Below are 26,500 nucleotides of genomic sequence, written 5' to 3'. Positions count from 1 at the left end.
TGAACTCAAAAGCGCCTGGGCTGAAATGATGGAGTGCCACATCGTCCAAGAAAATCCCTCTTTGCCATAACTATCTGGCTGGCCAAGGAAGTCGTTTCTCTTGCTTGACAAAAAAATAGGTTGCTGCTGCCAAGATATTAAATGTTTTAATTGAGAGCGACCGGCAGCTAATGTTTCCTGTTTAAACCTGAAACTGGCCAGACTGAGATAAACTTGGCGGCCGTTTTCAACACTTTGTGTCACCAAGTAGCGCTCCATTGTGGTCCGAAAACTTTAATAGATCTCTTGTATAGCTGCCGGTGGCCTATAAGACTGAAAAGCAGGACTGTCTGGGGGCCTCAGACAGATGATGTTTTAATGAAACGGATTGATGTTATTCAGGGTGTGGTGTTACAGCCTTTCCGGGTCATTAGTTTGTACAGGTGTGGTCTTAATTGCTGGATGTTGAGATTGAGCTTGCGCAAAACTTTGTGTGTTTCTCATCTCGTCATCTTATGCTTAGTGTTTGGATTTCTCCATGTAATCCCACGGTGTAGGATGGATTTGTTTGGGCTGAGCTGTAGACAAGAAAGGAGAGTTAGTTTAAAAGATCGGATTCAGTATTTAGATTTTGGTGAGGAGAAAATAAAATCTGTGAGCTGAACCAAAGCTGGGTTTTTGCTGGATTTGATGCCACCACGCTTCATTCCAAGATTTATGACTGCGCTCTAATTGATTGTGGCTTGGCGTTGTCATGAAGCCGCGGATTTACACACACGGCGAGACTAATTCCAGTCGACACGGACGACATGAAACAAACCAAAATGGCAGGGGCGCCTCCCCTGGTGGTAACGTTTCTCGGAGCGATTAAGTGTGTTTTCGGGGCCACTCATCTAACAGCTGGGAGTGAAGATCGGAGCAACCCCCCCCCCCCTCCTCATCCCCCCCCCCCAAGGCCACATAGGGTCAGCTAGCCCATGGAGCGTGGTGGTAAGTTCCAAAGTTGGAATGCTTGTCTGCTCTATTTTTGGACGACTAACCGCTTCTCATAAGTGCTAATGTGAAAAAGAAACGGGAAGATGGGCAGTGGGTGAGGCATAGCTTGGCAGAGGGAACATTGCTTTGTTTGTCTTGCTACTGGGCAACAAACTGGTAGACCAAGTCATGGCACAAGCCTCGGGGTCTGTTCCACTGTCGTAAAAAAAAACAACCCTAGTCGCTCTTGTGGTGAGGTGAAATTGTTGTCTGACAGCAAAGAAAAGTTTTTTTTTTTTCATGAAGCCCATAGAAGCCTTGTTTAAATCCTCCCAGTCACGGTCATGCGAAAAAATAATAATAGTTATGATGGACACAAATACGGGCTTTTAACAGGCTGCCTGCTCGCCTCTGGGCCTTCCCATCTCGGCTAATAGGTTTTATTGGCTTTGCTGAGGCCAGAGTGTTGTCTTAAGTGGCCTGGTGGCTCCCGTGTGGTTCTCCCATAGACCACCCATGGTGCAGACGGATCCGTAGGGGCTCAGAACAAAATGCCCCTATGCCTAGTTTCACGTTCTACGATGCCATTAGGCCCGGTTCTCCACGGAGGAGGCATTTTTTTGTAGAACAGCTGCTGAGCCATAAAAGATCTTTAATCTTTAAGTGGACCCCCCCCCCCCCCCCCCCACCAAAACAAAAAAGATCACTCACACATGCCCCGATGGGGGCTCCATAATGTATTTTCAACTGCATGACAAAGGTAGCAGTAGTGTGCAGCTAAATGGAACAGTCCCCTACAACTGGTTCGATCTGCTTTTATAGATATCTATTTTAAAGTCATAGGCATACTGTATCTCTTCTTATTATGTGTGGGATCGACTCTGCGCCGCCATCAGTTCAATATGCATTATAGATTGAATACCAGCTGACACATCAGCTATGATATGCTTGATGTCTGTTAACTACTAATTTATTCTTCAAGAACGCCTGGACGCCTTAAACACGCCATAAAAGAAATTGGTTTAAAGTATGTTAATGATGTGAAAGCTACTGCCCATAAATGCTGAAATGAAACCCAGGCTCTAAGTCGTTTTTTTGTCGGAGGAGTCCACTGGTTTCTGCCCAGTGCGCTGACGAGCAGGTCGTTCAGGAGGTGGACTGGACGATTACCACTGCCAGTAATGTAACTACCACAAGTGGTGCGTGGATTTTTTGGACACGAACAAACTCGGGGGTAATTCGGAGCAACGATAAAACTTGGCATGCCACTTGTTAAGCTTTAAAAAAGGTAGCATACCTGCAAACCATGTCATTAGGAACACGTCTGTGGTCTCTTAAAAAAAAAAAAGAAAAAGCACAGGCCCATTTGTGTTTCATTTTCCTCGCTATTTACTTTAACATTCGGTTCTGTTTTTTAACCAAAAACAAAGTTGTTTTAGGTGGCCAAACGGTTGTGTTGTGTGCTGTTTTGGCGCAGCCCAAGCGGGTCTCTCCTTGTCTGACGTGGGAAGAACCCTGGCCCCATTCCTCTCATCCCTCTCCAACATCTCTCCCACTCTCCGCACCCCTCCATTCCCTCGTTCTCCCTTGTTCTCTCCCTCTCTCTGCTGGCGGCCAAACCGAGAGCAGTCTCCCCGGGTGCCAAGCGAGCGAACAGGGCCTGTCAGGCACCTGTTCCCCTCTGGCTCTCGCCTGCCTCCCACAACGCCTCCTCCATCACATAGCCTTTCAGCGGGCTGTCATCGAGAGGAGCTCGTGGGAAGTGGATTGCGGAGGGCAGGTTCAGGTTAAGCTTTTTCAGGTTGCCCTGGCCATGACATTTCAGGTGTGTGGAGGCTATTGCCTCTACTGTTATCTTGAGAAAGTTATTGTCTTCTCAAGAAAACGAGCCTCATCATTTCCACTGCTCTTTCATTTCCTACGAAGTGGTCACATCTCATTTAAATCTCGTTTAGGCCTCATTTGGATCTCATTATTGTCTCAATTAGGAAGAGATGATTGTGGCTAACCTCCAACCTCACACAGTAAAGGAGCTTATAAAGTGAGTGAGTCACAGTTCCCCCATCCCGGTTGTGTGAGTAACAGACCCAGCAGTGAAGTCTTTGTCCTAAACAGGCCTTTGCACCCTTAACATAAGCAGGCCAGGATATCTCATGTCTCATTATTTATAGTGGGGTGCAGTCGCTTTTCGTGTCAGTTGCCAGAAGAAGCATATTTCCTCTTAACGATTTTTCAGCTGAAACAGGAGGGAAAAATCTGCATCTGTGCTGAGGAAGCACAATTTCTTTTATTTGGCAGTTGATTTCTGGGGGGAGTTTGGCTAAAGTCTTGAACTTGAACAACTCAAAGCTGTGTAATGCTGCCTGGATTCATTAATCTAGTTATCGAGACCAAACCAAATTCTCTGTCTGCTGTTCCAGGTTGAAGTTGTCCAACGAGGAGATCAAGAGAGCCATCTTGACTATGGACGAGCAGGAGGATCTGCCCAAGGACATGTTGGAGCAGGTAGGTCATTCGTTTCACCCAGAAGGGAATTGTTTCTGATTGAGGTGTATAGTGTTACATAGACCTCTGTGTTGTTAACCTTGGCCTGACAGTTCTGTGACTCCAGGTGCAGCCCCTGGCATTAGTTGCAGACTCCCAGTCCACATGGCTGATGTTTCTGACAAAGCCTGACTAGCCAATATGCTGAGGCTTGATATTTTTCAGGTCGCATTTTGTTTTAACCTTTGGGGGAAACCAAAGTCAAGTATTGACGTTCAACAAAGTTTATTTTTGATGAATGGGAATTGGCACTTGTTTTTTCAATCTACACGTCAGTCAACAATGCTGGTGTTTCAGACATAGTCTGATATTTTAGTTACACACAGGAGATTATGTTGAAGTCCTTGTTCTATTGGTGGGAACCTCTCACTACCACATGCATCATACATAACAACAATAATGAGCAACACTTAACTACAAGAACAAGAACAACAAGTGTGTGTGCATTTCACTGAGGTTGTGAAATAGGCATCTTATTTGGGTTTTGTTGAATCTGGCCCACAATACACACTACACACAGAAGGTCTTACCAGCATGTCTGGCGTATCAGACCTAGTCTCCTCTATAATCACGATGTTAGAACACATGCCGTTACCAGAGACAGCAGCACACACCTCAGTCAAAATACACCTCAAGCATTACTGACAGACTTCCCCACAACAGCCATGACCAAATGCCAGTCTAGCTGAGGTCTTCACATTTCCTCTGCCTCATTTGCCGTTGGTTATAAAGGCCATAATAAGCTATAGTTATGCCCCATAGATGGCCTCCTTAGCTATATCCATTTATCCACTAACCTGTTATTTGGGGGCACCTAGGGCCCTAATTTAAATGCCGTGCAAAGTCAGTTAATGAGCAAAGATCTTGTACATGAACTAAAGCCATTATGTGGTGTGTGAGAGCTTCGAGCGGACCCACCAATGTTAGTGCTTAGGATCTTGCTCATGGTATTAAATTCACAAATAGATTTTGCATAGTTATTCAGTTAGCTTCTATTAGACTTTAGACTTTGCATTTTGCCCCACATTTAGATTAGGGTCCCTAATCTGTCAAAGGTTGGCATTTTAGTTTTACACATTTTGTTTCATACTGTGTTTTGTATGCTGGGTAAAGTAAGTAAGTAAGTAAGTAAGTAAGTAAGTAAGTACATTTTATTTATATAGCACTTTTCACAGACATGATCACAAAGTGCTTCACAAAAACAAAAAAAAGTGCATGAAAAATAAAAGCATAGTAGTAAAATAGAATCTAAGGATAAATAAATAATTAGTAAAGTAAATGCAATGTCAAGTAGGTAAGTAAATGTGATGTCTTGTCTGTGGAGTGAATGTGGATTGAAGACGTACTGGTGTTTTATGTCCAATCAGATGCTGAAGTTTGTCCCAGAGAAGAGTGACGTGGACCTGTTGGAGGAGCACAAGCATGAACTGGACCGCATGGCCAAGGCCGACCGCTTCCTCTACGAGATGAGCAGGTACAGAGATCCAGCAGGATGTTTTGAAATAGAACTGAATTTCTGAGCAAAACTTTTGCACACCTGTTAAGTGGACAGATGCGTAGCAGAAGGCCATAGGTATGGTTCAGAGACTCAAGCCCCCCCCCCCCCCCCCCCACACACACACACACACAGGCACTGAAATGCAGCGCATTCCGCTATCAACGTTCGATTACATTAGAATCCATTGTTTCCCATACAACCCCGCACACCACCAACTAGATTACGCTCCAGTTCTATTTTTGTCAGAGCCGCTCAATCAGATCCATTTTTATTGAATGCTTGTCGGTTAAAAATGTTGGCATGTACATGGACAAGTGACGTAAAGGGTCAGCGCAGTCATGTAATGTCATGCATTAAGTAGAGCAGAACCTTTGAGCAGAACTTTTGCACTCCTACTAGATGGGCAGAAGCATAGGAGAGAACCAGCATCGAACTGAAAATACTCCCACATACTGACTGTAACTGAAAATACTCCCACATACTGACTAACTTGTAGTACTACATTTATTGTAAATGCAATGTTTTGGTCTGCAGACCCCCCATCACATTAAAGTAAGGCATCCCACATGGAGCACAAGGCTTTGTTTAGTGCTTCCAGAGATTCCCTCTGTTTCCATTGAAACTTTAGGTCATTGTCAAGGAATTTACTAACCACACAAGCACCAAAAGATAGTAATTTAATCCGCAATTAAATCTACCCTTGTTTTTGATCCAAGCAGTGTTTTTCTCACTCATGAGTCATCGTTTGAAGGGTGACTACAGAACATTTACTGATGTCTTCAGAACAGCAGCATGAATAGATAGTCCTGGGTTTCTTTACCATTGCTAATGGTGGTTTCATGGAATTATCTTCTTGGAAGTGTCACTTCTGATCCAGTCTCTGCAGAGATTTACACTTAACAACTTGTGGGTGTTTTTGGCACAAGAGCTCTCTCCCGTTTACAACCCATAATGGCCTTGAAATAATCATCTTTCGGAGGGTGTGCAACTGAGGAGAAGTGCAAATGCAAGATCCACCTAGACCGGACCACCCACGACTCTAAAAGCCCTTTTATTGAGCTTAGCATCTTGGGCTCTGCGCCGCATTTGGGGTGCTCATCTGAGGATTGCATTCCCCCCGCCGACTTCAGCTTAAGGGGCTGGAAAGAGATTGCGTCAAATCCTCCCAAACATGTTTATCTGGTCTCCACGGAGACTCGGGGCCGTATCAATATTTGCTGAAGCTCCGAATGCGAAGACCTGAATCAACAGAGCACTCAGTTTTCAGTCAGCAAAACTGAAAGTGAATGCTCACAGGTGTCTTGGAAATGGTTCCCTTTTAAGGTTTATTTATTATTATCTCATTCTACCTCTTCAGCTTGTTTTTGATTAATTCTGAAGCACTGTTGTTCAGTCATAGATTTATTTGCTTTTCCTGGGGGGGGGGGGGGAGTCGGCATGGAGAAGGTCAACTTCCTCTCAGAAACTGTCCTCTACTTCATCAAAGTACCGTCTTTTTGGACATCTACTGTAGATGGACACAGAAAGTCATAGTCACGAAGACATAGTCAGCAGTCTTAGTCAGGATCTTGCTCCCAAAATGTTTGAATTATTTACTACCTTCATAATGTTTCGGGGCCCAAACCTCTCCTGGCATGATGAAATGTTACAAACACCCACAGCACACTCCCTCCAGCCTCCCTCCCACCCACCCACCCATCCCATAACAGGGTATGAACCCAGTAGCTGAGTGTTAGGTTCATTTGACGAGGTCGAGCTCCATTTGTTTTCTTTTCCCTTCAAATAATCGGTTTTGTCATACCTACCCTGGCTCAGGGGGGAGAAGACCCACCTTCCCTCTTACTGTGGCTGCGTCGTCTGCACACATGGGCTGCAGCGAGAGCTGGGGCAGTGTTGTGGTCCGTTTGAGACTCCTCACACGTAGCTTCTGTCGATCAGGAGTGCGTTTCCCAAAACCATAGTTGCTAACCTCTTAGCAACTTAGTTGGTTGGCAATGGGAAATTGCATTGCAACCAACAAAGCTTCTAACTTAGTTAGCAACTATGGTTTTGGGAAACGCACCCCAGTGTTTTTGTAGCTGCATGCTCCTGATGTAAATGTAGTTTAACTGGCAGAACAAAATGCCCACATTACCTAAGTCATGGGCTCGAAATTCACATATTTTTTCACTGGAAGTTGCTTTTCATAAAAGCTTCTGCTAAGCTAGTACACCACGTTGTGCCCTCGAGGAAGGCACTTAACCTTTAGTTGCTCTGGGGTGACTGGCCCTTGTAATAACTGACATATGTAATTTGCTTTGGGTAAAAGCATCAGCCAAATGAATAAGTGTAGGCATAATGTGTAATGTAAATATATACATGTCTCGCAACTCTTTTGTCTTCATCCTCTTTCGGTCCTCTCTTGCATGTCTCCCTCGCAGAATAAACCACTACCAACAGAGACTTCAGTCACTGTACTTCAAGAAGAAATTTGCCGAGAGGATCGCCGAGATCAAACCCAAAGTTGAAGGTCAGTGTTAACATCTCAAAGCAAAAATGACAACTAAACGCCATTCTATACTGTAATCAAAAACAAGGAGAAGTTGTTTTTCTAAAATATATATGTATTACACATAAGTTTATCACAGTCATTAATTTTTTAGTTTATATGTACGATATAATTATATGTTCTAAGTGTGATATCAAAAGCTCAAAAAAGTCCAGGATCACAATACATTACATTAATGCCATTAAGGTATAAGCATATGTATTGCACACTACTTTTATAGAACATTCAATATTTTTACTTATATCCATATCTGTATATGTATGTGAAATGACAAGTGGCATTGCTCTGTGAGGTTAATCAGTGTCCAATGCTTGTCCCCAGCACTGTCCAAGGCCTCCAAAGAGGTGCTGCACAGCCGGAACCTGAAGCAGCTGCTGGAGGTGGTCTTGGCCTTCGGAAACTACATGAACAAAGGCCAGAGGGGCAACGCCTACGGCTTCAAAGTGTCTTCGCTCAACAAGATCGCTGACACCAAGTCTAGCATCGACAAGTAAGAGTAAAACAGATTTCAGAGCAGATTTAGCAGTTCGAGTTGGTTGCAGTTAGTGGACATGATGCATGCATGTAATCTTGTGTATTTGTGTTACTGTGGTAAACTTAAAGGGTAAAGAAGCAATGATACTATGTTTAATAATGTACATGTGTAATAAATAGGTTTGAGAGAAGGGACACGTGATTTTTCAGAATTCACACACACACACACACACACACACACAACCTGACCTAAATCAGTAATACATTTTAAACTAGATGAGTTGGCAGAAATCCACTTATCCTGATTGCATTTGTTCATTTGCAGAAATGTCACTCTCCTCCATTACCTGATCACCATCTTGGAGAAGAAGTACCCCAAAGTCATGCACATCCCTGAGGATCTGCTGAATGTCCCGGAAGCAGCGAAAGTGAAGTAGGTGGCACAGCGGAGATTTATGAGTCCTTGTGGCCTCCTTGAGCTGAATGGCTTTAGGAAACAAGTCCTCAGTACTCTCCATCCTGTGCATCAAGCCTAGAGGTCAACGCGGGTCATCTGCACTTAAAGATGAGCGAAAAACAAGCACAACAACACTGAACTCCAGCACCCCCACCCCCAGCCCCACGTAGTGTTTGTGTCAATGTGCTTTGGAACTAGGACATAACTTCTAATGAAGTCAGATGTTTCTTCAGATGGATTTCATCAGTGTCTCATCTCTTGAACGGGCAGCAGGACACTGGGAAGTGTATAGTAAATGTAAAATAAGAGGAAAAACAGTCTGACAGTCTGTGTGCGGTCCTAACAGGGCTTACAGGAAGTTAACACACGGAGATTGTCTTCATTCTCTGGGATGAGACAAAGAACAGTGCACCTCCTGAGGTATACGCTAGCTGAGGTGTATATTACACAACGCAACTCAAAGCTCTTAACGTGGGCCGGTAGGACTCACTTGTAGACACAGGGGAAGCTCTGGTGAGGGCAGGTCGTATTGTGAAGCAGATGTGCTGGACAGGCGGAGAAGGTCCAGAACCCTCTCTCAGCTCAATGGGCCCTCGGCTTTAACACAGAGTTGTATTGATTCAGATACACAAATTCCTGAGACAGCATGTGTCTGTTTGGACTCATCTCGACGCCAGCCAGATTTTGAAACCAGAGACGACAGCCAAACCACACACACACACACACACACACACACACACACACACACACACACACAGTCCTGCTTTAAGGCCAAGTCTCATCTTGGGGCCCATTAAGTATTCAGAGCAGCAACAGATGAAAGACAAAAAAACAGACGTATCTCCCAGATCTATGTGATGGGACTCCTTTTATGTCCTCTCTTTTATCCAGCGCGTAGCCATTATCCATCTCACCTGTCTCACTTGCACAAGTTCAGCATGTGGCTCCATAGCTCTTCAGTACAAACTAAAGGGCAATGTTAAATGTTAACCAGCCTCTGTTAAAGATGGTGGCTGTGACATTTTGATTACATTTGGCAGTAAAATATTGTACGTCACACAGACTTTCAATTGATCACACTCCTGATGAGAAGAGAAATGAGCTTTTGTTGTTCGTAGAGGCATTACCATTATCCATCTCAGCTGTCTCAGTACCACAACTTAACTTTTGGAACACTCCAACCAAATTAAAGTGACATAAAAGCTAACTGTCTCCTGCCAAACATGGTGCCTTTTTTGCCAAATGTGTCAATAAAAGATGCAGAGTGATTAAATCTGCACCATAAAAACATCTGGTAAATGAATACATGTGAGCGTAAACCTACTGCATCACCCAGACTTCATCACACTCATGCGTTTGACTCAGTCTTGAACCCTTTCCAGAGGGGCAGGCCACAGACTAGGGGGATTCTGGGACTTTGTTGTAGACTAAGGTGTTGCTCAGGGTATCAACTTACCTCAGGAACAACAGCCTCAGCCATTGTCTTCACATGTGAGTGATGGACGTCTCTGTTGTTTATGGGGGCGCTATCAGAATTCACAGTACGTGCGTATGCCACAGGGCTGTGTGTGTGTGTGTGTGTGTGTGTGTGTGAACAATGCCCTGATGGACAATGCCCTGATTGTGCTGGCACATCAATGAGAAAGGCACTGATTGAGCGCAGCGGCCTCAATTTCAGTCTCTTACACAAGCACACACACACGCGCACAGAGAGAGAGAGAGAGAGAGAAAAAACAGACAGCTCTGCTGTCATGCAAACCACAGGCTGCAACAGCGCCTGTTTCTGTCTCTGTAAGCTGGTGAATAGTCACGGGTCATGGCACCAGGTTGAAGTTCAGGTTGAGTTGGCGTCTATTTTCACTACCACTGTGACTCTGTTAGTCAATGGGGTCAAGGGGTTAGATAACATCGGACCAAATTCTTGTTTTTTTTCTGCAGTTGGGTAAGCTCAGAAATAATGCCAGTGTCCTTTAGGGTCCTTTAGAGCATTGGTTCTCAAAGTGGGGTTCGCAGCACATTGTCAGGGGGTCCCTGACAAAGTTTGCTACAAAATATGAAATTGTCTTATATGGCGAAAAATGCTACAGTATCAGTATTTGCCCAGTTGATCTGCTGATATGTTACATCAAAAAACCGTACAAAAGTTTGAGAACCCTTGTTTTAGAGTGTTCAGGGCAACAGAATGCATCTCTACGTCTTCTACCCAATAGAACACTAGCTCACTTTTCTTGCATTTCCTTCTCTTTCAGCATGACGGAACTAGAGAAGGAGATCAATAACCTGCGCAGCGGCTTGAAGAGTGTGGAAAATGTGAGTTCTCACCACTGTGTTTGTTCCTTCTCACTGTGACCTTGAGGAACCCCCCCACCCACACCTCTCTCACTCCGCTCATCTCGGCCTCCCCTCTCAATGGGAGTCTTTATCCTTCATCTCCAGCTGCCTTTCGATAGTCAGTTTGTCACCTACTTGAAATTACAAAGTGACATCCAACTCTGCACTTCCTGTGGTTCTGTAATTCAAAGCATCTTTATTGGCATAGCTGTTTTTATAGTGTTGCCCAAGCTAGTGTTTACAACAACAGAATAATACATTCCATGTAATTACATTATTATTACAGGGTAATGGCACAGTATTAAACAGATAGCAAAGACTTTCTCTCTTTCACATACGCACACAATTGGCCCTAATTTAAATGCTGGGCAAAGTCAGTCTATGAGCAAAGTCCCTGTGCATAAACTTACGGCATAATGTGTCTTGAGACCGCTTTTAGCTGACCCACCGCTGTTTGTGCTTAGGATCTTTCTCATGGTATTAAATCAGGAAATAGATTTTGCATAGGTGTTAAACAAGCTTCAGTTAGACTTTGCACTTTGCCTGCCATTTGAATGAAGGCCCAGTGTCTCTTCCTCATCCTCTGCACGGTTCCCCTTCAGGAGCTGGAGTTCCAGAGGAAGCGCCCCCAGGAGTACGGAGACAAGTTTGTGTCCGTGGTCAGCCAGTTCATCACCGTGGCCAGCTTCAGTTTCTCCGACGTGGAGGACTCTCTCCACGAGGCCCGAGACCTGGTAAGTCCTGCGTGGACGCGGAGGACGTGTCTTAAGACCAGGCACGCTGAGGCGTTGAGTGAAGGGAACGGCACAGCACAGCACAGCACAGCACGCGCACCTCTGGTTTCCTTGAAGGCCCCAGCTGTTGAAACAGCCCGTGGCTGTCGCCCCTGTGCCACCGCGTGCTGGGTGCAGAAGCTTGCCCCTTGACCTTCACCGCGTGTGCTTCCGAAAGGGGCGACCTTACCGTTTTTATTGGACCCCAGAGGCCCCAAAGAGGCAAGACTCTGGGGCAAAGAAAAAGGGGAAAACTGCGTACAACCACAGTCTCACCACTACCACTAAACTATGGTCAACTACATAGTGTAACTACTACCGTGCCGTGATAATAGGGAGCTATTTAGTGTAACTACTGTTCCAATTACACTGTACTAATTATTATTACTAGAAATCACTAACTTTTCCTGATAAGTATGGGTGCATAGAGAACTGCATTGTGTACTAAAAAGTAACTTTTAACTAAACAACTAAAAAGTAACTTTTACTACACTTGTGTAACTACATGATACTAACTGTTTATTAGCTACTATAACTAATAAAGGACGACTACATAGTGACCAGCATAGAGCTCATACCTTATCAGAGTTTGGAGTCCACTGTGTTTTCAGTGGAAAGATCGTCATAGGTTATAAACTAGTTCCAGTTGTAGTTTCCAAGTGATTGTGACTGAACTGCTTACCTGGCAGAGCTTTGATCGATGGTCATCGTTAATTTCCTGGGTCTTTTGACAGTCTTATAGGAGTTCGATGGACTGAAACATAACTATGAGCATGAGCGAAGTCTTTATGAGCATATTTACAGTGCTCATACAATACAGTTGAACCTGCGCCCAGACAAGGCTGCGATTCCAACTGAAGGTCATGCTCTTCACGGCCCATTAGTGCTGTCTGAACCAGGCCCCGCTTCCCTTGGTACCACGGAGAGTGATGGAGAGACAGACAGACAGGGAGACGGAGAGAAAGAGAAACGAGGGGAAGTAGAGAAGGAAAAAGTGCCTCCTTGGCTGAGTCGAGCGCGGCCCATGCTGTGAGTGCGCTCCATATGGCAGTGATAAACGCACATCAAAGGCATCATGGGATAGCCAGGCCTCCGACCCCCCCCCCAACCCCTACCGTGAGGCGGCACGAGGCTGAGATGGTGCCTTGCTGAATCCCCTCTGCCCCTCATGTACCCCCCCTCCCCCCATTCCCCCTCTCCCCCCTTTGCTCCTACCCCTATGTTTGGGCTGTAATCAGTTGCCAGTGAAACGTGGCTTAACGAGAACACCCGTGGACTAGCTACCGGCGCCTGAGGATTGTCCGTGCGTGACAAGGTTAATCTACACCAGCTCCCGGCGGTGGTGGCGGCTGTGTCGTTTAACGTGCCTAGTCTCCCTCTCTCCCCTTTTCATCTAGATCCGTTTCTGACGCTCTCTACCTGCGTTAACTACCACCCTCTTGTCTTTAAAACACTATGCTTGTTTTATTGAGCCTACCATATATAGTGTTTTGCTGCGTGTTTGTTGTTTACAGTAGCTGTGTATCCCTATTAGACATCCTGTACTTTGGCCCATTAAATGTGACACCAGGTAGCACTCAGGAGTCCAGAGACTATAAAATGCCATTAGCGGAAATGTTTTACATTTCCACACTTCAGCAAAGTTTGTTGTCACAAACAATGCACATAGAAGAAGAATTGAAAAGTAGGATGCTTTCTGTGGAAACCCAACTGTGTGAATAAGATCTAACGCATCTTCAGTCCTTTTTAGACCTGCTCTCTTCTTCTCCTTTTGTCTTTGTCTTGCCTCAGTATGTGCGTGCGGTGAAGCATTTTGGCGAAGAGGACGGCAAAATGCAGCCAGATGAGTTCTTCGGCATCTTCGACCAGTTCCTGCAGGCCTTTGGCGAGGCGCGGCAGGAGAACGAGAACATGCGGCGCCGCAAAGAAGAGGAGGAGCGCAGGTCACGCATGGAGGCTCAGGTACCTGTTAGAGTTTGCATTCAGTCATTTAGCCTCTAGTAGAGGCTCAGGTACCTGTTAGAGTTTGCATTCAGTCATTTAGCCTCTAGTAGAGGCTCAGCTCAGATACCCGTTAGAGTTTGCATTCAGTCATTTAGCTTTTAGTAGAGGCTTTGATCAGAGGCCACTTGTAGCATTGTACTGTTACACATTTCTACACCGTACACACACTCATATATACTTCAATACAGACCCATATACTTCTATACAGACCCACAGCCACTAACACAAATACATTCATGCCCTCACACATACAGAGCCCTCTTTATGAAAAGATACACACACACACACACACACACACACACACACACACACACACACAAAGAGAATTGCCCGGTTTACAAAAGTACATGCATACACACAGACTCTGTTATCTTGGCACCCATGCACGTAATGTAAAGAGTTGTTAGCACATCACTCTCCCACTGACACTACTACAACCGCAGGTAACCCTGGCCTCTGGCATGGACTCCACTCACGCCCTGTTTCTAAGCCTCCGTGCAGGCGGCAGACGTGTTTAAAACAGTGAAGCTGGGTTGTTGACTTAGAGCAACGCTGCCAGGTGGGCATGTTCCAAACCTCTAATGCCATCCGTAGCCTGGCACAGCTCGCATCCCATGCCCAGTCCAAAAGGGGCATGTGAGAGCCACATGCAAAAGACTCACCGAGCCAAAATGGCCATTACACGATCACTCGGCCGCGTCGGTTGAGACTAATTAAAACAAAAGGCCTTAAGCTGTTTTTTGAAACCCCTAGTCTATCATTTCGAGAGTAAATAGTTTGCAGGCAGACCTTGTTATGCAAAACGTGAGGGAATTCTACCCAGTGTCACGAAAGGAACAAAATGAGGACAGTCCTTTGCAAATAACAAACAGGATGTTCGATTTTTTCAACTGAACATCAAGGCATTCTTCTGACTTAATGAACTATGTGCAAAGCAACGTTATTCTTGTTATTGTCAGCATAACGAAGTGTGTTCAATAAACTTTTTTTCTTTCTTTTCATTTTCCTAAGATGAAGGAACAGCGGGACAAGGAACGTAAGGCGCGGAAGGCTAAGGAGAGCGGCGATGATGGTGGCGGCGAATTCGACGACCTGGTGTCGGCTCTGCGCTCGGGCGAGGTCTTCGACAAGGACCTATCCAAGATGAAGCGCAACCGCCGACGGATCAACAGCCAGTCCACAGAGACGGCCCGTGAGCGCCCGGTCACCAAACTCAACTTCTAAACAACGCCATCAAAACTGCACCCAGAATTCAACCACCACCACCACCACCACCACCACAGCCCCCTGGGCCCTCTCCTACCCCAAACCCACACTCTTCCCTTCAGCTTCCTCACCACTCCAACCTGCTCTGTTTATTTGGACAGTGCTGCCACCTGGTGGAGGCCATGAAAAGCACACATAAATGTGTCACTCCTTATGGACAGGATTCAGGATTTCCATTGAAAACAGGGAGTGCTTTGTGTCAGTGCCTGGCGACAGAGAATATAAATATATACACAAACATATTCTCTTGAGGTTGAGTCAGAACTGTGTCCGACTTCACCCTTCTGTGACTTTTTGGCAGGGTTAAAAAAAAAAATCAAGGAAGCGGTAAGGCCATCTGTTTACAAGATGGCCCCCCCAGAGAAACTCACCGTTTTTATTTGATGCAGGTCTTCCTTTGAGAAGATTAAGATTGATTATTACCGTGCTGGCGCACCAAGAAGGGCTGCTGGTTTTCTGGCCTGAAGATAATGCGGTCAAATTCGATTTGACCAGAACACTTAACAGGAGACGTGTGCATACACAAACACCCACACACACCCACTCACTCACACACACAAACACACACAGATGTTCATGGACCATGACTTTAGGAAGTGGTTTTCCTGTCTGGACCTCGAGGGACGGAGCTAACGCCAGAACCTTTCCATACAATGGTTTGATTAGTTTAGGTCCTCTAAAGAATAATGAATACATATTACTACAAGGATTGGACATAGCAATGGCACACTTTATGCATCAACCATTTTTTTCTACATAGGCTAGTTACAAATGTAAACTGATAAAAGGAAAAAAAAAAACTATAGAAGTGCCCAGATATGGGATTGACTTTGCAAAAAATGAACCTTTTATATATTGATTTTTGTTTGTTTTAGTACTAATGTTAATGTCAACTAAGGCTCTGGTTTACTGTAGAATGGACACGTAAGAGTTGTGTATGACCCATGTGGACATCCATAGAGGCTCTGAGAGTTCCTACGTTACTGGACCTAATTTTGATGATGGTTGTGTTTTGCTGGGCATGATGGCCAAAGTGGGTCCTAGTGTAAAGGACAATGCTTTCAGTATTGCCGGAGTCTGTCACATACAAAAAGGAAAAATAACTGCAAAATGTAAAGTTATTTAAAATACAGAATAAGTATGTTAACCAAATCAGTGCAATACTCCTCCATCAGTTCTCTCATATACCATGGTTGCCCCCTGGTCCTCTCTCTCCTCCATCTAGATTAATTGTGTAAAAAAAAGGTTTCTTTAACAATGTGAGAGAATCTCCATTGGACTTTTGTAATTTAAAATGGCCTTCCATGATAAAAAATGGTTCTGACACAAATAAATTGCAGAAAACTCTATGAATGTTTTGGTGTTTTGTTGTTGAGGAGGACAATGACCTCTAGGAACTGTTTGACAAAGGGTTACCCAAATGTAGGCTTGAAGCCTGAAAAAACATCAGTAAACAACTGCCATAAAACGGAAACATGTCTGCAACACATTTTTGGTGTTGTCAATTTAATGATGGGTCACAGGTGCGTCTCCCATGCCTGATAATAGCATTTTGAACCCTTACAGCCTTGCAAACTTTATCACTTACATGTATGACGGATGTCCGTTAAGTCTTTCAGGGTATAAGGCTTAGACCGTAGGTATGAGATCGGGATTAAGCCAATGTCAATTATACAATTCAGCCAATGTTCATTATTACAAAGCAGGCATGGCATTTCACCTACATTCACATATCCTTTGTAAAGTATACAATTTTATTAGATTTATAGGCCCTGTATTTTGGACCATCATGTCAACAGACTAGGCTTACAGAGCACCGGAACAGAGGCACCCCTGAGGTAAACAGAGGTGAACATATTTATTTTTGTTTATTTTTAAAGTGGTACTGTATATGCTGTGTAAAATTTACGAACTGTTTTGTTTAAACAGTGACCCATAGTTCAATGTCCAGGTGAGAACACTCCATAGAGAACTACCTACTGCATGTTTCTAGGTGTGTTTTCACAAACGTTTGAAATGAATATCATGCAAATGAAAAACTGTTTGAAAATGTTCACAAATGTTTGCCATGTTGAACTGGATGTCTGGTCTGGAACATATATCTGCCATATCAGATTTGGGTCAGATCCATTCTGGAGAAAACAAACATATACCCTGACATATAATTTACAACTCCTTCATTCCAGACAGCAGAACATTGTGTTGTGAAGTGCTATTAATCTAGATTACCGTAGTTTGGTGAAGTTTGTAGAATTTTTTCAGACTTTCAGATGAAATCACCACAGATTGAGTAACTGTCTGATGATTGATTGATATGAATTTCACCTCCTCATCTATTTCATAAGAGACACTCAATGCTCCATGTGGCTGTGTCTGAAATGACGGCTCATCTGAGAAGGAATCCTTGGCTTAGGTCATCGTCACTCTCCTGCACAAAGCTTGCCACACCAGTGTAGTGTGCGCGACCTCCGACCTCAACCACCACAGCCTTGAAGTCCCCACATGTGGTTTCCTAGGTGACATGACATGAAGAGGAGTAAGACTGGTATCTACTAATAAAAGCAACACAAGTATTCCTACAATAGTTTACAATGTGTAGCAATGTACAATAATAAGGTATAATTGTTTGATAGCAATTATTGCACTAATAGTTTGTAGTAACTGTTTATTATAAAAAATTACTCCAACACTATAACTAACGATCGATCAGATAATTCTCATCAGAGATTATAAGAAGGTGTGATCTTTGGTTATATTAGAGGGTAGAGTTGTTTGCTTAGGTACAAGGATAACCATGTGAGATAGAGAGAGATCTAGTCATTATGGGAGGCCTTCTCCTCTAATAGGAGGGCTTCTGATATGAGAAATGCAACACCTTGTTCTGTGTACAACTGAACATTGGGTTTCAATGGTACCTGGACTGCTTTGCCAGTGAAGATGGATCCTGTCGCCCCACTCTTGAAGGTCCTGCTCTGGTTGAGCTGGACCAAGCCTTTGTGGAACTGAAGAGCAATACGAGCCGTCACTCCAGACCCCGTAGGACTGCGGTCAACCTGGGTTCCGTCAAGATGTCAGAGGAGACGGTTGGATACATTGTCAGAGAGACCGAGGAGGCCTTGGCTATCGTCATCTCAGTAGTTGATTGATTCAATCTAAAATGAAGCTTTGGACCTAATCCCTGCTGGAATTTAGTCTTGTGGATTTTGGTGTCTGTTTTTGCACAGCATAAATGTGACTTATACAGAACTGTGGTCTTCATGTCTTATCTAAATGATCAGGGGGGTATTCCAAGTATGTGGTTTAGTGTCAAACCTGGGTAAGTTAACTCAGAGTAAGGGGTAAACCTCCTAATAGAAGAGCTGTATGGCTTCATTCTCCTAACAAAACAATGCCATAGGACTCTTGTTGTAGGAGGTTTACTTACTCGGAGTTAATTTACCTAGGTTTGTCTCTAAACCACGTACTTGGAATACCCCCCTGGACATGCCTCTAAGTAAGTTGAATACTTGATGGATTCACCATCACCAACCTGTGCATCAGCGAACACACACATGTTGGCTGTTGGCTCATCGGAGAAGCTGTCTTTGCCATCGGTGAGGATGGTCCCGTACAGGAAGGACAGATCCTCATGCACTGGATGCCTTAGCTTCACCTGGACAGAAGAATGTTCACATTTTCATAAAATGCTACATCATGTAGCATTTTATACTCAAAATCCAAAATAGGTGTCTTGTAATCTCTTTTACCTGAGTTTTGACAGCATTGGTCACTGCAGTGGCTGCATCCACTAGGTCCCTTGTCCTTGACGTATTGACATCAAGTCCAAACCTTTCAGCGCTGACAAAAGCATAAAAAGCCCCTCCATAGCTTATGTCCACTGTGACTTCACTGTGTCCAGGTACAGTGACCTTCACATCTGTAATCATAACACAGGAACATGCAGTCTGTCTTTTTCATTAAGGGCCAGTTTCTTTTCACATTAATGGTCTTGTGTCTAACATGTCAACAAATAAGCTAATGATTTATGTAGGCCTATATTCCATATTTCAAATTCCCCATTTGAGATATCTCATTTCTTGTGTGAATAATTTACCCGTTGCAAAAGCAAAAGCTGGGACGCTGTGAAACCTCACTGCTCCAGTCTTGCCGTCGGAATACTCCACGAAGGCCTTCACCAGGCCGCACGGACAGTGGATGTTCACCTGGGTTTCCGGAGCACTGGGAGTTTTCACGAGAGCGTAATCCACCGCGAATCGGCCAAGCGCAATGACTGCGTGCCCGCACATAGTGCTATACCCTTCGTTGTGCATAAAGAGAACCCCCAGATCTGCTTCAGGTATCTCACTTTGAACCAGCAGGGCACCGTACATATCATAGTGACCACGGGGCTCGAACATCAGCAATTTTCTCAGGTGGTCCAGTTGTTCTCGCACAAAGCGTCGTTTGGACAACACCGTCTCGCCCTCAATCTTGGGATATCCACCCGTGATGATGCGCAGCGGCTCTCCTCCCGTGTGCATGTCCACGACAGACAACACAGATCCATCATGAGGTGGAAGACGTGGCAAGTCCATTCTCTGGCTACAAAAACATTGATGATGGATCTACAATTAATGATCTCCGTATGCGTAATATGCCGATGGTATGGAATATCATGCAGCTCTATCTGTAATCTGCCTGAGAAGCCCTAACAACCACAAACATCAACTCAATAACTGTGTGCTGCATCTGATGCTGCATCTGATGGCTTTTGGCGAACTTGTTAGTGGTTGCAGAAGAATGACAAACGAATGCAACTGACGAAACAGAAACAGTGGACTGCAAGAAACACACTAAACAGACCAATTGCATGGGCACTATAGCCTACTTACCATGTATGCTCTCCACAGATTGCAGAGGCTACCTGCCTGTTACTATTAGTCGCTAAAATCTGTACTTTACCTTGTATTTCTATCTGTACTTGTCTTATGAACGAGTTGAAAGTATGCGTGACATGACGGAAGTCCTAAACTTTTTTTCGCCAATAGGGAGCGCTTTCCCCAAGATTATCCTATCCCGCGGCTGCTCCTCTGTGTTCTCCCTCCGTTGGTCGACATCGCCACCTCTCGACCCGGAGCAGGACCTCACAGTTTGTTATTAAATGGACACAGATCCATCTCCATTTACAGTTTTTCTCAGTCGCTTTGGTGCTTTTCTCAGATCAGAATGAAAATTCTCATAACTATTAGTTCAACCTTCACAACATTTAGTCATGTGTGCACATAATAGTAGCAATTTCTCGTCCTCTGAACAAATTGCAAATGCTTTTGAACATATCAGTTGCTTTGTCGTGTCAGTCAAAATGAACTATACTTATGGATGCTGAATAGTCGTTCCCAATAAAACGATTAGTCTTCATTTCATTGCTTGAGTCATTACATACAAAATTGGTGCACTAGTTATCAAATTATGTCACAATGCTGTAGAATTGCAAAGAGCATATACAGTAAAACTGTGAAACGTACATATTCAGTGTCTTGTACTCACTCCCCCAACTACAGCAATTTGTAACTTTACTGTAGTTTTCAAATGGCTGTACAAGTACTGTATGGTGCTGTCTTGAGCATTTTCAGGTAGTCATCGAGTTCTGACCTTTTTTTGCATGTGAAAACACTGAGAGCATAAACTGTCGTAGGCCTAATGAAAACATGACAAAGCCATTTTGACTATCTTGTTCATAAACGATGGTGTCAAGACTTCTCATTTTGATGACACTGGCAGTTTCATTGACTTGCTTTTGAGGAATGGACTATCCATTTTGTGCAAGTGACATGCTTTTGCAGGTTATCCACTAGGTTTTGCAGTTTGCACTAATTGTTTTGAGAAATGCACTAACTGCTGTATGTTTCATCTATCAGAACATGTTTACCGATTTAGTTATAGTTGAACAATAAACATTTTATGAATATCAGCACTGCTTTCGTTTGCCCTTAGTGATAAATAGCCTACACCAGCCCGTGAATGTTTAAGGCAACACATTACATTTTACCTACAAATAAACTTACATATTGTATGTTGTGTCGAGTTACGTAGTGCATTTCACCCCAGGAAGTTCAATGGCAATGTGCCTCGTGTGTAGGCTATGACATGTAGATGCAACCTTAACCTACTGTAGTAAAATATGTGAGCGCTTAGGACAAGCTATTTAAAGACACATACTATAAAGATGTTTTATGGTGCCATCCTTTACCTTATTTTATTTCCTTGTGCAGCTATCTGTGCTTCAGTAATTTGATGTCCCCTTAGTCTAATTTACTAGATAATTACTCGGTTCCAAATTTCTCTCTGAAAATGTACAGATATGCTAATCTGTGTGGATGTAATGTTGAGAATAGTCACTCCTTCACACAAATGCAAGATTATAATTTGATTCAACTTGTTTTACTAAAAAAAAAAAAAAAGATATGTCACAGTCATGACAAGGTTAATATACGCGTCTTCACCAAATTGACAGACGGCCGTTTTCAGGATTGTACCTTACTTTACCATGTAGAATTAAATCCTGAACACAAGGTCAAACTTATAGTGACCTTCTGATAACAACTGCAATTAGCACTTGTCCTCTAAAAAATGTCTTCAAGTTATGTCATTCATACTGGCGACAGGCATGGTGTGTGTTGCGCTCTCTCCAATTCTCATGCGCTCGTAGGGGGCGTTCTAGAAGTAGAGGGTGGAGTTTGATGTCAATGCAGTGGAGTCATACTTACAAGCCGTTGTTTCTCCACTTACCTCGGGAACTCAAAATCTAGTTACCGAACTTTTCGAAAATCTGAAGAATCTTTCATCGCCACTTCATGTAAGTTGCTCTCTTGCATTTCTTACGAGTCAAAACAATGCAGACTAAGGTGGGCTCGCCTACTGTAGGTGCATCTCTCAGATGACAAGTAGCAGTGCAGTATGCATTGTGTCATTCTACTGTAGGCTATGTTGTTAAACGTATTTATAATGGATTGCAGTACACTTAAATTTAAAACGTTAGTTGGTTGCCCCAACTGCCCTTCACTGTTTTGTTTGTCAGGTTTAAATAATCAGTGCGTCCTTGTCCCTTCTCTTGTGACATTCTACACTGGCGTTGTAGAATTTATTAGAGTAATTCTGTTGCACATTGTAGTGCAACACCCTCAAGCAGTTCGTGTCACTACGTGAAATGTTATTATTCTTTGTATACACAGAATTTCCAAGTCTCCAAGTTCAAAACTCGGATCTTACCTTAATGCTGTAATATGTTTATTATTATTATTATTATTATTATTATTATTGTTGTTGTTGCATTTTACTCAGGCCTGCGTTAAACTTCCAGTGGGAGAGTCATAAAGCAGAACTTAGTCGCAGATTATTAAGACTGCCATACATAATAGTTCCTGAAGAAGTAGGCCTACTGTATATAATCTATAGTTTTTATGGTTTGTCCAGATGTGGATGGGGATTGTGCAGTTATCCTCCTTATCAGTGTTTTGTTTCTGCAGGTCTCTTTGTGGTTTTGATGACTAAATGTTTTGATTCCTTTCCAACACACCTGATCAATCATGGCCTCACCCTGATTCTGTGCTCACCACCACACCTTACAGGTATGAGAACAAGGCAGGACTGTCACAGAAACGTTGTATCTCTATAAAAGGGAACCGCTGAGTCTGAGCTGTCTATATGACTGCATAAAGGCCAGAGCGCGTGCATTGATATATCTCTCAATCACACTTTTATAAGGTTAATTAGAAACTGCTTTGTTTATCCAATGCGCCTCTGTCTATCCAAAGTCTACTGTTGATTTGATTGTAACACTGCTACTAGCATGGACGGATTATGGACTTTCGGGCCCCTGGGCCCAGATGTATTAAGGGCCCCCCACTAATTGTTGTGTGTGTGTGTGTGTGTGTGTGTGTGTGTGTGTGTGTGTGTGTGTGGGGAGGGGAGGTTGTTTGATGTGATTTCCTGTATTCTGGTGCATTTTGGGGATGGACAATACTTTAATTCAATCAGATTCATAGCCTACATCCTGATGTGTTATTGAGGCAGTGACTCCATGCAATAGCTTGGGCTTGGGCTTGGGCTTGGGCCCCTGGGCCTGGACCCGGTAGGCCCGTGCAGTAATCCATCCCTGGCTACTAGTCATAATTAGTTCAAAGGATCTTCCATAGGAGTAATGTATTTGTGCTGTATGATAAGGCCATGTCTGTTGCATGCCAGCTCCTACCTGTATTGTGGTCTACAAATTCAAATCAGTCCTTACATGACACACATACCCTTAAGAAGAATATGTAGCAAATTCAGCATCTTATTTCACGTCAAAATGGGAGAGTGACTAAATTGGGAGAGCTTTCTGGAGAACCAACACATTTGAACCTGGCCACAATGCTATTTCTGGCAATCTAGCTGTCTTAAAGCACTGCAAAAAATTACAGCTATCTCTAAGAACCGGCAAAGGATAGGCAACTAACTTCCTACCAAATATAAATAATAGCACCCCCCCCCCCCCCCCCCTTATGCTCTTAGTCAGTGCTGTCATCTGATACCGCTACGGTCATCTGAAAAAGGGGACACACGCGCATCGTGCTGGAAAGAGAGAGCGTGTGATCTTTCCAACCACAGCGAGCGTGACCGACCGCAGAGGCGACACACTTGAAATATTACCCGTGCTCCGTTCCGTTGCACAATTCTTAACAAGGGCCTGTGAGATCTGTTAAGAGTTCCCTGTGAGGACTCTGGCTGTCTAATTGGAAGGGTCCTTGGCAGGTCAACGTGTGTGTTCTTGAGGAGGCCGAGGAGGTAGTGCATTTAAGGCCGTGATGTGTACGGTTTTTTAAAGCAGGCTAGGCAGTAGACTCTCCAGTTATACCACAGATCACTTTGTGGGAAATTCAGTCTGTCACTCGGCCATAGATCAATCGCGTTTTGTCCTATTTTCAGGCACCCCAGATTCCAGACAGGCCACTCGCTCCTGTGTGTGTGTGTGTGTGTGTGTGGAGGAAGTTTTTTCCTTTCTGATGTCAGACTGGCAGCAGTGGTCTGTGCTGGACTCTATGGTGTGGCCGCCAGGTGCTTTTTGGTTCTGACTCTGGGCTTTTGCCTTGTCTCTGTAACTGCTGTCTGAATACAGTCATGTAACAGGTGTGTGTGTGTGTGTGTGTGTGTGTGTGTGTGTGTGTGTGTGTGTGTGTGTGTGTGTGTGTGTGTGTGTGTGTGTAGATGGGTGTATGTCTGTGTCTGTGTCTATGTCTCTCTAGTGTTTGCTTACTCTGGAATGTGCCAGGCCTTGACCTTTGCTGAAGGTCGCACACCTCCGTGTTACAGTAGTTGCCCTTGCTGGAGAGTGAAGCTCTAGATCGCTAGGATTCCTCTCAGCTGTGAAAGTACAACCTCACAAACAACTGTGGCTTTACTCACTATACGCCAGAGAGTCATTAGGTCCATGCGAGCTCTGCACATGTAAATTGGAATGTGTTTGTGTGTCCGTGTACGTTTGTGTGTGTGTGTGTGTGTTTGTGTGTGAGAGAGAGAGACTGTGTATTTAAGCTAATATGTCTGATAAGCTACAAGTAATTACACATTAATAAGCTTAGTTTGCATGTGTCGGTGACTCTCCTCACCCATAGGTTAGACTTGTGCATTGACTTGCACACACACCGTAATGGGTAATGTGCTTTCCGAGTACAAGCCCCACACAACAACATTACATACCACTGTTGCTGGGTGGCAGTCGGTCACATGCAGGAGGATGCAGACAAACCTTCTTACATCAGCTTTGTGCTTTGTGGCGTCCACTTGGTGGGACTTGGTGGGACTTTCTTGTATAGAATGCTCTAAGCCTCTTTGAAGCCAAACCTCCTCACCCTCCCACCCCCTCGAGTCTGTATGCAATGGCTCACACCGTATGCCCTGTGCAGACTATTAAACCATGGCCGTATTAAGACCTTCCATGAAGGATTAATTTTTTTCCAGTTGTGTTTAAGCTACACTGCAAATGCACCGAACTGAGACCTTTGTTGCATGTGCTGCCATCACGTGATTTGAGGAGCCCTGTCAAACTATCCATTTTTTAGTGTATGTGTGTGCACATGTGTATGTGAGTTTTAAGAGGAGTACTTCATGTTTGAGAGAGAGAAAGAGAATGTGAAAGAGAAAGAGAAAGAAAGAGTGAGAGTGAAGCTTGGTCATCATAGGCCCTTGTGTCCACTTTGATTGTTTGGACGTTGGAGTTTATCCCTCATGATGGTTGTGCTGTTTTGCCTATGCTGTTGATCTATTACTTTTTAAAAATGTAATTATGATGTGCATGTTGGAAATAATTACACATATTGACCTATGAAAATGTCTCTTTCATCCATCATGTGGCAAAGAAAACTGATTTGATCAGGATGGAAAAAAATATTTCATATCTGGATAACCTTTTCCATCATTACAAATCAGAGATATCAGACAGACATCTTGGCTGAAGATGAAGCTCTTGAAAGAGGTCATATTGCATGAGCTGCATCTTGCCCTGTCCTCCCTGGTCCCCCTCACAGCAATACAAAATGATTATTAGGACATAGACTTACTTACTTTCTGAATAAGTGAGCAAACCTCTTCATTATGCTTTCAAGAATAAGATAGTAAGTGAACATGGCTTCTGCTGGGAAAACCATGCCAAATATTAAAGGGACACCAGGCAAGCTTGATGCTTTTTCTCTACGAAACTCCCCCTCGCTTGGTCTGAAGCTCTTTTCCTTTTCTTTGCATCTTCCGTCAAGGGTTTTCGCTGCTTCTTCGCTGGCTCTGCTATTATACACACGTTTGCAACAATCGCAAGTGGGATATTCTTCTTACAGGCAGTAGGGGCGGGCGAGAGAGTCTTCATTCGCCCTGTAATGAGTCATTTAACCATATACAGACTTACGAAGATGATTAATTAACACAAAAACGTTGCCTGGTGTCCCTTTAAAACAAAATATCCAAACTTTAGTCCAAACTTTTGATGCATAGTTATTTGAATCGTAATGTTTGAATGATTCATTGCATGAATATGATTTTTGTCGCACAATATAGGCGCTGTACTGTTTAACCTATGTGTATATAATGATACAATTATATATTGGGGCAGCCGTGGCCTACTGGTTAGCACTTCGGACTTGTAACCGGAGGGTTGCCTGTTCGAACCCCGACTAGTAGGCACGGCTGAAGTGCCCTTGAGCAAGGCACCTAACCCCTCACTGCTCCCCGAGCGCCGCTGTTGATGCAGGCAGCTCACTGCACCGGGATTAGTGTGTGCTTCACTTCACTGTGTGTTCACTGTGTGCTGAGTGTGTTTCACTAATTCACGGATTGGGATAAATGCAGAGACCAAATTTCCCTCACGGGATCAAAAGAGTATACTTACTTATATATATATATATAAGTAATATGGCTTCCTTTAAATTCTCTCCATCCTTGTGCTAAGTGGAGCAGATCCTAGTTAAATATTGGTAAGAGCGTCACGGCTGCGGGGCTTTTGGGGACTTCCCTGGGAGAGCAGGGGATAAAACAGCAGGAGTGTTCAGTGGAGAGAGTGAGAGAGAATCAGAGCTCTCTCAGATGACACGATTCAGACAGGACACAGCCATTGATAATTCTCTTTCTCTCTCCCTCTCTATCTATCT

At 43.9% G+C, this 26,500-nt stretch overlaps 2 protein-coding genes and 1 long non-coding RNA gene across 8 annotated transcripts in view; 2 read left to right on the top strand and 1 right to left on the bottom strand.

Moving 5' to 3' along the window:
* The window catches only part of daam1b (dishevelled associated activator of morphogenesis 1b), an 80,876-nt gene extending 64,678 nt beyond the window's left edge, over positions 1-16,198 (top strand). For all 3 annotated transcript variants that reach the window (XM_042095186.1, XM_042095184.1, XM_042095185.1), the window contains 9 exons: positions 3,375-3,459; positions 4,866-4,972; positions 7,417-7,505; positions 7,866-8,034; positions 8,344-8,451; positions 10,725-10,785; positions 11,409-11,540; positions 13,371-13,541; positions 14,595-16,198. In XM_042095186.1, coding sequence (XP_041951120.1) covers positions 3,375-3,459; positions 4,866-4,972; positions 7,417-7,505; positions 7,866-8,034; positions 8,344-8,451; positions 10,725-10,785; positions 11,409-11,540; positions 13,371-13,541; positions 14,595-14,807 — 1,135 coding nt within the window. In that variant the 3' untranslated portion in view covers positions 14,808-16,198. The remainder of the gene's footprint in view (positions 1-3,374; positions 3,460-4,865; positions 4,973-7,416; positions 7,506-7,865; positions 8,035-8,343; positions 8,452-10,724; positions 10,786-11,408; positions 11,541-13,370; positions 13,542-14,594) is intronic.
* Positions 16,199-16,321: 123 nt separating this feature from the next.
* LOC121711522 (trans-L-3-hydroxyproline dehydratase) lies at positions 16,322-19,902 on the bottom strand. Of its 4 annotated transcripts, none has more exons than XR_006032355.1 (7): positions 19,791-19,902; positions 18,943-19,430; positions 18,596-18,765; positions 18,379-18,501; positions 17,765-17,902; positions 17,079-17,361; positions 16,322-16,981 (listed from the first exon to the last, which is right to left on the bottom strand). XR_006032355.1 is itself a non-coding variant. In XM_042095187.1 (6 exons), exons 2-6 carry the CDS (start codon positions 19,421-19,423, stop codon positions 17,236-17,238), a joined length of 1,038 nt encoding a protein of 345 aa, XP_041951121.1. In that variant the 5' UTR covers positions 19,424-19,430; positions 19,791-19,902; the 3' UTR covers positions 16,322-17,235. The 4 variants fall into 4 exon arrangements, 2 of the variants coding, with proteins under 2 accessions (XP_041951121.1, XP_041951122.1); XR_006032356.1 differs by having other exon boundaries at positions 17,175-17,361; XM_042095187.1 differs by having other exon boundaries at positions 16,322-17,361.
* Positions 19,903-21,612: 1,710 nt separating this feature from the next.
* The window catches only part of LOC121711918, a 5,207-nt gene continuing 319 nt past the window's right edge, over positions 21,613-26,500 (top strand). Inside the window, exons 1-2 of the long non-coding RNA XR_006032484.1 lie at positions 21,613-21,684; positions 22,355-22,456. This is a non-coding gene — a long non-coding RNA (uncharacterized LOC121711918). The remainder of the gene's footprint in view (positions 21,685-22,354; positions 22,457-26,500) is intronic.

The sequence above is a fragment of the Alosa sapidissima genome, chromosome 6, assembly GCF_018492685.1.
Source record: "Alosa sapidissima isolate fAloSap1 chromosome 6, fAloSap1.pri, whole genome shotgun sequence".
Classification (NCBI taxonomy): Eukaryota; Metazoa; Chordata; class Actinopteri; order Clupeiformes; family Clupeidae; genus Alosa; species Alosa sapidissima.
The sequence above is the reverse complement of the archived record's forward strand: the minus strand, read 5'-3'. Positions and strand labels throughout refer to the sequence as shown.

Bases quoted from the DNA above. Each gene is read 5' to 3' on its own strand.
- LOC121711522 (XM_042095187.1), bottom strand. From the start codon at position 19,423: ATGGACTTGCCACGTCTTCCACCTCATGATGGATCTGTGTTGTCTGTC. The intron at 18,766-18,942 runs GTAAATTATTCA...TTATGATTACAG, and splicing joins AGCTTTTGCTTTTGCAACGG to ATGTGAAGGTCACTGTACCT. The intron at 18,502-18,595 runs GTAAAAGAGATT...TCTTCTGTCCAG, and splicing joins CCAATGCTGTCAAAACTCAG to GTGAAGCTAAGGCATCCAGT.